Raw genomic sequence first — 9,625 nt, 5'->3', positions numbered from 1 at the left:
GCTCGAGCTCCTGCTCCTGCTCCTGCTCCTGCTCCTGCTCCTGCTCCTGCTCCTGCTCCTGCTCCTGCTCCTGCTCCTGCTCCTGCTCTGGAGAGAACTGCCTCTAGGCTCTGGCCTGGGCTGTTTATAAAGGCCTAGCCCTGCCCCTTTCTGGTCATATGACCTGCCTGGTTGCTCTGGCAACCAACACCTGTGTTGCCTTAGGGAGCTTCAGCAGCCCTTATTCCTATGGTCAGTAGCAGGCACCCTAGTGCCCTGCTACACTGTGGGTAGGTCTTGTCTTACCAATCTCGTCTCCTTCTATGACCAGGTCTCTCCACACCTGGACATGGGAGATGAGCTATATATTATATACCAGACTTCCAAAAGGCTTTTGATCTAGTATCCCGTGATATGTTGGAAAACTGAAAGATTGTGGGCTCAGCTGCTCGACAGTTCAGTGCATGGGAAACTGGCTACAGAGTAGGACCCAGAGAGTTCTCATGAACGGACCTGTGGCATCCTGGCGCAATGTGGCCAGCGGTGTCCCTCAGGAGTCCATGCTTGGACCAGTGCTTTTCAACATCTTTATCAGTGATTTGGATGGGGGATTGAAAAAGCTTGCTGGCCAAGTTTGTGGACAACACCAAGTTATGGGGCAGTGTGGTCATGTCAGAAGGTAGGTTGCAGATACAGGTGGACCTGGACAGGCTTGAGAGTTGGGCAGATTGGAACCAGATGAAGTTTAACACTTCCAAGTGTAAGGTGCTCCATCTGGGGGCAAACAACACACAACATATAGGCTCTTTGCTGATAGCTTGATTTGCACCACAGCTGAAAGGGACCTAAGAGTAATGATTTACCATTGCATGTATATGAGCCATCAGCGTGAGGTGGTGATCAGCAGGGCAAATAACACACAGGCATGCATCAAGCAGTGCATCTCATGTAAAGCTAAGGAAGAGATACTCCTGCTGTACTCAACACTGGTGAGACTACAGTTGGAATACTGTGTTCAGTTGTGGGCGCTGCACTTCAATAAAGATGTGAAAAAACTTGAGAGTATCCAGAAAAGAGCCACCCATATGATCAGGGACTTGCAAGGCAAGGCATACGAGGGAAGCCGGAGGAACCTGGGCCTTTTGCCTAAAGAAGAGAAGGTTGAGAGGGGACTTGACAGCGGCTTACCGAGGGGACTTGACAGCAGCTTACCGCTATATCAAAGGAGTGTATCAGGAGCTCGGTGAACAGCTGTCCACCAGGGCACCCCTGAGGAAGACCAGGACCAATGGATACAAACTCCTGGAAGGCCACTTCAGGCTTAATACGAGGAAAAACTCCTTCACAGTCAGGGTGTCCAGCCTGTGGAATAAATTCCTTCCAGAGGTGGTGCAGTCACCTACCCTGGAGGCTTTCAAGAGGAGACTAGACAGTTACCTCGCTGGGGTCACCTAACCCTAGTTGTCTTCCTACCTAGAGCGAGGAGGGCTGGACCTGATGCTCTCCAAGGTCCCTTCCAGCCTTTAACAATCTATGAATCCTTATTACTGTTTCATAGCATGGCAGTGGTCTTGAGAAATCCCAAGCAATGTGCTGCTTTTCCCTTCCAATCTGGGAATTATGGATTGGCACCTATCTAACTATTGAGGACAGTACTAATAAGGACATGGGGCAAAGCCTGAATGAGTAAGGATGCTTATCATGGATGCATTAGTTGAACTAGTCAGTTCAACACAATTTACAGACTGTTTATTGTATTGTAGAGAAGGCTGTACAGATTACAGTTAGATACTAGTGTATGCTTGTAAGATGTTTAAAAATCATCATATTGAGATAGTGAAACAATATCTATAGATGTATAGTCATGCAGTAAACTTTTTTTGATGGAGGAGTGGAAGAAAAACAAGTTTAATGTAGATGTGATCAGTAAAAAAAAATGTTGTGAAATTAAAGATATTATCTAGGTAGAGTGTACATAGAAGTTTTTCTGCTAACCAGTTGCCATTTCTTATCTAGTTTTTTCACAAATGCCACAACATTTGACATATATATACCAAAGCTTTCTATATTGATAACTGGGATAGCAAACATTGGATTTTCACATTAATATGGTCTGGCCCAATATGTAATGATTGACTATTTGTACACCACTTCCAAATTTGTAAAAATGAAAGCATAGTAAGTGATTAGGGTTGTAATGAAAACATGACTTTTTTCAACACAGCCTCTTATGCATCTTTACATAATATTTGAGAGTTGCTTGAAGCTTCTCTAATGAGAAATATATGGTTCTTCTAGAGGGAGTTAATTTGAGTGAAACCAGCAATATGTTCTGTCTGGCCCATTTTGTTAGTAATAATAGCACCAATGTGTGAGCTCAGATTTAAGAATGTACTGACTTGGGTTGCCAGATTATGTCTCTTTATACTGTTAAGGGAGGAAAGGCAGAGAGAAAGAGTCATTTTACTTTTGTAATTCTTATCAGTTAGGATTTGTCTGCATGCAAATTAGTTTAGTTAAAGTAGTGCAAACCCTTACAGTGGGTACTTTTGTTTTTGTTAAAAACTGGCTATATCTGTTCAACTCCCCTCCAGAAATTTACAGTATGAACCAGATTTAAATTGACTTTATCATCTTCATTGATTGAAAACCTGTTTAAAATTACACCTTTACACTGGTGCAACCTTGTATGTAGCTCAGACTCCTAAGGCAGAAGTTTCAAGCTTGTCATTCCTACAGGTCACCAGCAGGTTGTATAAGGTCTTTCCCTCATCCCCCACAAGATGCCAGAATGGATCTCAAAGTTGAAGCACATTTTTAAAACTCCTTTTAACATAAGCAGTCATGTGCTTTCTTATACATTGCAGCTTTATTTAAACACAATAAGTGTATTGGTGTAATGAAAAGTTAATTCTAAATCAGTCCTGAAAGCCTTGTGCAACTTCCTATGAAAATGTATCAATTTAAAATTTACCAGTTTAGTTTATACCTGTAAATTTACCAGTCAAAGCTAAGCCAGTATGGTCCAAGTTAAACAAGTATGTATTTCTATTCAAAATTGCAGTAGTGTAATAACTAGTTTGGAACAACGTTTTTTAATTAAACAAGTGCAACTTTGTTTAGATTAGGCTTATATTATCACAGTGCCCCAGTCCTGACACCAAAGGTACTAGTGGAGTGAGTAGTTGTATACATGCTGGTTTGGTCCTTGACTCTTCTGCTTTAACTGCAAATAAAGGTGCTAACTGTACCAGCGGGTGACCTGAGTGGAATTCATGACTTCAGCTGTCTTGTACATCAGTTTGTGATAGTTGCTTTTAAAACTGAAAATTTGTGTGATCAAAAATGTCTTGAATAATTTCTGACTTGTGCTGATCTTTTTTTTTCTTTTTTTTTTTTTTTTTAGTTTGCAGGTCAAAATGTCTCAGACAAAAAATAGTTAGAATGATGTATTCTGTGAGCCTATCTTGTCTCTAGCATTTCAGTATTAAAAATGGACAAGTGTAAACACGTAGGAAGGCTGCGGCTTGCCCAAGACCATTCCATCCTGAACCCTCAGAAATGGCACTGTGTGGACTGCAATACTACAGAATCTGTATGGGCATGCCTCAGCTGTTCCCATGTGGCATGTGGAAGATATATTGAAGAGCATGCACTAAAGCACTTTCAGGAAAGTAGTCATCCTGTGGCATTGGAAGTAAATGAGCTGTATGTTTTCTGTTATCTTTGTGATGACTATGTTCTGAATGATAATGCCACTGGTGACTTAAAACTGTTGCGAAGTACATTAAGTGCAATCAAGAGTCAAAACTATGACTGCACTACCCGTAGCGGCCGGACTTTACGATCCATGGGAGCAAGTGATGATTCATACCTTTCACATGATTGTGCCCAAGCTTTGCTTCGTAATGAAGACCGCATGTTCACGGCTTTGTGGCACAGGAGGCGTGCATTAATGGGCAAAGTATTCAGAGCATGGTTTGAGCTAACGCCTACTGGAAAAAGGATTTTGGAAGAAGAAAGGCATCGGGAAGAGGCAGAGGAAGAGAGGGATAGAGCTCGGAAGAGAAGACAAGAGCGAAAGCGTCAGTTGAAAGCAGAGATGGAAAAAATGCCTCCAAGAAAGAGTACTCGTTTACAAAATAGAAGTCAAATCTCAAGGGTACCATCCTGCGTACAAAAAATACAACGTGATCTGGACTTGCCTGCAGAGCTGAAAGGAACACATACCTCAGATGAAGTAAAACTGAAAATAATCAGTGACTCCCCAATTAAACGAAGGCCTACGGTGACTCCTGGTGTAACAGGACTGAGAAACTTGGGAAATACGTGCTACATGAACTCTATTCTGCAAGTACTGAGTCATTTACTTATTTTTCGGCAATGTTTTTTAAAGCTTGATTTGAACCAAACTCAGGAGTTGCTGGCAACAGCAGTCAATGGTAAAACAAGGTCTTCTAAGAAGTACCCTCTGGTTATTGGCTCTGTGTTTCATGTGAATGAGAATCAAGAGAAGGTGAAAGGATCATCTTCAAGGCGACCTAGTTTATCCTCTGGACTAAGTGGAGGGGCATCAAAAAGTAGAAATATGGAACTTATACAGCCGAAGGAGCCAAGCTCAGAGTACATATCTCTTTGTCATGAACTACATACTCTGTTCCAAGTTATGTGGTCTGGCAAGTGGGCACTGGTATCTCCTTTTGCTATGCTCCATTCTGTATGGAGATTAATCCCAGCTTTCCGAGGTTATGCCCAACAAGATGCTCAGGAATTCCTCTGTGAACTTTTAGATAAAGTACAGCAGGAACTGGAAACCACTGGGACCAGATACCCAGCTCTCATCCCTGCTTCTCAAAGGAAACTTATGAAACAGGTTCTGAATGTGGTCAATACTATTTTTCATGGACAGCTTTTAAGTCAGGTATGTATCTGGATTTTTTTTTCCAATCTGTTGTAGAAATCAGTGAAGGCATAAACCAGAAGATATATTTGTAAGGGGTTTGAAAGATTAGGATTGCCTAGTTGAGCTAATGAATAAGAAGGGACAACAGAAAGGGATACTGAATGATATAAAGAGGTGCATGGATCATTCTCTTAACCAAAGGAATTACCTGGTAGAAATTAAAATAACAGCTTCAAATGATAAGTGCAAATACATCACTTCATGACTGAAGTATATTCCTAAAAATTATTATTGAAGTGTAGAAGTTGACTTATAGAGAAGTAAATGTTTTTCAACGTGTGTACAATATCTCAAACCTGAGAGAGACCTACATCAGTTATCCATTAACTGTTGGGGTTAAGAAACATAAAGACATAAATGGTGTCTTGTTTCCTAATGGTCAATTATCGGAGTTTTACACTTCAAAGCATCTGGTTGGCTCCGTTGAAAAAAAGAGTATAGAAACTACATAACATTGGTATGTATTCACTTAAGTGACACCTTCACAATAGTGTAAAGAGTGGTGGGCAACTGGGACCCCAGCCCCAGCTGCCCACTTAAAGAGGATACAAGAAACTGCTGCTGGCTGGGCCCCTGCAAGCACCTCTGCTACGCAGGGCTCAGAATGTGTCTGTTGCACTGCTATCCCTTATAAATAATTTGTTCTGCTTCAGTAAATCGTTTAAAATGGATTTTGAAATTCTTAATACAGAAGCGTGTACAAGTCTGATTTCTATCCACAGGACACTGATTCATGATACTGGGGTTCTTCCCTAGATGATACAGCAAGCTGTGCCAATGAAATGAGCCAGGTTTCATTGTGTCCTTTGTTTGGTCGCTATATTTTTTAAGAGCTCTTATGAAATACTTCTGTATATTCCATCAGTGTATGGAGCAATTTAAGTAGCAGCTTAATGCAGTGTAGCTGAAGTATGCCTACTTGTGTAAAGTCCTGAGAACCAGCTAAATATTAACCCTCAGAATTTCTGTACTACCTGTTGCAGAAAGATGTTCCTCGATAGAGAAAAGCTTATTTGAGTGAGGTCAGTTCATCTGTGTTCTTGGATTACCACAATAACTTTTTCTGAGATAAGACTGTTTTCCCCTCTGCCAAGTACAGATTTTGCTTCCTGCTGGTAAATTACTAGAAAAAAGTTAAGAACTGAATGCATCTAAACCAAGGAGGAGAATATGGGCTCTGACTGTAAAGACTATTTCTTTCACGTTCTGTCAGTCTTTATATGCTAATCAAATTCTAGTGACTGTCAGGATGAGGCTGAAATTTTACAGGGTAAAGAATCTTTATCCTGCCAGCCCATGTTCTCAAGTGTGAACCTAGTGGAAAAGTGGGTTAACAACTTATCTCCTCCCTCCATGGAAAGAAGGATGATTGTTAGCTGTTTACTTAAATCATGGTTTCATGGGCTTCGCAGAAACCATGAAATCCAGGATTGTCCTCGAAATCAACAACAAAAAAACTTAAAATGCTGATTCCTCAGTGGGTGCCAGTGGTCCTCACTGCCATTACATCCCAGCCCCAGCGTCCCAGCCCCATCAGTGGGTGGGGTCACGTGAAGGCAGCAGAAAAGATGGCTGCTGCCCCCCAGTCCCTCCTTCCTCCCTCCCTCAGGCCTCTCCACTGATCAGTGCTGAGGAGTGGGGCCGCAGGAAGGGCAGCTGCCGCCTCATCCCTTTCCCGCCAGGGCCTCTCTGCCGATCAGTGCCAAGGGATGGAGCCACCAGAGCATATCTACAAAATGTCCACAGAACTTGCTTTTTATGCTGCAGCAATCCACAAGAATTGGTAAGTCTAACCATGATTTAAGTAAACTCCTAATGATTGTCCGCTCACAGCCTAGGACTGCAGTAAGTTGTCTGTGTTTCATAACTCTGTTGGGAAATGATCATACATGCTATTGGGAACATTACTTCCTTTCCACTTCAGAAATGAGCGTACTCCACACGGGACTGTTGTCAGAGTGTTAATTGATTTATACCTGCTCTTGTAAGCTGATCCTTGTGGAGTTGTCAGTACAAGACTGCTGTTATCTAACACTTCAAGAGCAGGAAATTTAATAGTAACTGGCTACTTGTTGTGAAACGTTGGCTTTCCTGTAAAAAATCATCTTCTGGTCCTCTTTGGTTAGTGTTTTTGTAAATCAGTGGCATCTGGATGGTACAGTGAGTTTAATGCAACAATTTTGAAATCAAGCCCCACAATGCTAAAGGCCAATAGAGGTTTAGTGATCACCTAATTCTTAAGGGATTGACAAACTGAAGTAGCAGATCTGTTTAGCTTAACATTAACTGGAATTTCCAGCATAGTATTGGGAAAACTTGCTTTTATAAAGGCTGACTGCAACCATTGTATTATTGTGTTTTTCACATAATTAAACTAATTGTACCTTTTGAAGTCACCTTTCTGACCACTAATTATGTTGACTTCTATTCTATTGACACTTCAGAACCTTAGCAATTAAAATGTAGCCTTTTTCTAACCACTTTTTTGTTTTTTGATAAACTTACTGGCAACAAAACTAGTCTGTAAGTTTTATAATCGCTCAATTATCAACTGAATTGCTGCTGTATTCTTAAGTGTTCCCAACACAGCTGTGTGGACCTGGGAAAAGAGGAGGAATCATATTTCTGTCTGCAAGAACTATTCCCACAAAACCCTCGAATGTAGATTCAGGAATAGCAGCAAAAAGTCTTTTTCCTGGGATACACTATTTTATTTTGGGAGCTAGTATAAGCTCAGCTGCCAAACATTTTGTGTTGATGACCATAGGAGTGTTTGCCTGGATAGCTCAGCAGGAGAAGTTACATCAGCAAATCCTTTTTTTTTTTTTTTTTTGACTGAAAAAGCCTCTGTTTTTAGCAAAAGTAACAAATTTTGTGTGGCCTGAATTTCATCTTTTTAGCTTTGTCTTTTCCTCTTTTGCAGGCCACTTCACCTAAATGTTCCTTTAATATTTAATGGCTGAGGGAGCTGTGTTGTTGAGCAGTCTTTTAAAGTCTTTTTAACATTGACTGAAGGAAGGTCTTTGAACTTGTATAAGTAACTTGTCACTTTTATTATAGAACAACAAGATGTTTTATGCCTTCACAGAACACCAATGCAGAACGAGTTGTTAGGCATAAAATTAACAGTTGTTTCCAAGGTCATGGGATATAAAGCACTTAATCAAAAAGGAACTGTCAGCAGTAGGGCAGTGCAAAGCTTTGGTACCTGATTTGATTCTGAGGAGATTCGGCCCAATTCGGGGACGGAATCTCAGAATTGGAATCGAATCAGGAGACCAAGTAAAAGCTCCAAATTGATTTGGAAGAGATTCAGAGAGTCAGCCATAGACTAAACAGGCAGCTGACAGCTGCCTCGAGCTGGTAAGTCTGTTGGGGATGGGGGAGGGAGGGATTGGGGCTGGGACAAGCTGCCCAGCCGGAGCGACGAGCACATTACTCAGCGAGGGAGGCTGGGGGGGCACGGGATGCGAGTGCTGCAGTGCTGGGAGCAAGGGCTCTGCCCTGCTGCTGCTTGCCCAGCTAAGGCGGTATGTGGGAATGGCTTGTTCCAGGAGGAAGGGGGGCAAACAGCAGTAGGGTAGTAGACAGCGTGCGGCACCCTGCTAAGCCATACCACACCCACACCATGGGGCAGCTGCTGCGTGGGTGGCAAGTGGGGAGGGGTGTGATTGCCACTGCCCCTTGCTGCCTTGTGCTGCACAGGGGGGCTCTGCCATGAGTCCTCAGAGTCCCCCAATTGTCACTGCCAGAGCTGGTACAGGACTTTTTTTTTAAAGCTCCACAGTCACCGGCTACAGGAGCAGCAATCAGGGCCTCCCTGAGCTTATGGCAGAGCCCCCCCTGCACAGCGTGGGGCAGCAGGGATTGCCCCTCCCCCTGCCTGGCACCCATGTGGCAGCTGTCTCATTGTACAAGTGCAGCACAGCTCAGCAGGACACCTAGGCAGCTCCATCACTCGGTCCCAGCAGCCCGAGCTCCCAGGCAGCGTGCAGCACCCTGCCAAGCCACATTGTACTCACGCCATGGGGCAGCTGCTGCATGGGTGCCAACCTGGGGGGGGAGGGCACAATCCCTGCTGCTCCACACTGCACAGGGGTCTCTGCCATGAGCACCCAGAGGCCCCAATCACTGCTTCTGCAGCTGGTGAGTGCGGGGCTTTTTTTTTTCTTTTAAGCACTGGAGCGAGGCTGGGCCTGGGTGGGGGATGGAGCTGGGCAGGGCAGCCATGGGGTCTTCTGCCGCAGCTCCCTGCACCAGGAGAGAGGCAGGCACAGCTGGAGGAGCCACAGGAGAAGCTGCAGCTACTCAGCTGTGCCTGCCTCTTCCCAGCCGATCCAAATCTCTCTGAATTGGTGCCGAATCGTCTGAAGCTGATTCAGACAAATCAGTTCAGGACAGTGATCCAAATTGAATCGCTGTCCTCCAAATCATCCAAATCGAATACTTCCCTATTCGCACAGGCCTAGTCAGCAGTACAGGTGAACCAGCCCCAAAGCAATGGACAAACTCTAAACTTATGATATAGTCAATGGACTATATCAAAGTGATGGAAGAATGTGAAACATTAAATATGAGTAGACTCACTGGGTACTACACACTTGAATGTGCATTAGCCTATGTTAATGCACTCTTTTTTGTGATGCTTTCATAGTTTCAGAGTTAGTAGGGTCAGAAGAGACC

The 9,625-nt window shown here is 43.3% G+C and overlaps 1 protein-coding gene and 1 long non-coding RNA gene across 2 annotated transcripts in view; both read left to right on the top strand.

Annotated features, from left to right (window-relative positions):
* USP44 (ubiquitin specific peptidase 44) overlaps window positions 1–9,625 on the top strand; it is a 30,613-nt gene that overhangs the window by 6,534 nt on the left and 14,454 nt on the right. Inside the window, exons 2-3 of the mRNA XM_019545068.1 lie at window positions 3,234–3,236; window positions 3,386–4,900. Of these exons, the coding sequence (XP_019400613.1) occupies window positions 3,473–4,900 (1,428 nt within the window). The 5' untranslated portion in view covers window positions 3,234–3,236; window positions 3,386–3,472. The remainder of the gene's footprint in view (window positions 1–3,233; window positions 3,237–3,385; window positions 4,901–9,625) is intronic.
* Window positions 6,585–7,761, top strand: LOC109316767. Its single transcript, XR_002102916.1, has 2 exons — window positions 6,585–6,725; window positions 7,518–7,761. It is a non-coding gene; the product is annotated as an uncharacterized LOC109316767 (long non-coding RNA).

This window comes from Crocodylus porosus, unplaced genomic scaffold (genome assembly GCF_001723895.1).
Source record: "Crocodylus porosus isolate Cpor-Errol unplaced genomic scaffold, CroPor_comp1, whole genome shotgun sequence".
NCBI lineage: Eukaryota > Metazoa > Chordata > Crocodylia > Crocodylidae > Crocodylus > Crocodylus porosus.
This window is presented reverse-complemented; position numbering and strand designations above follow the sequence as displayed.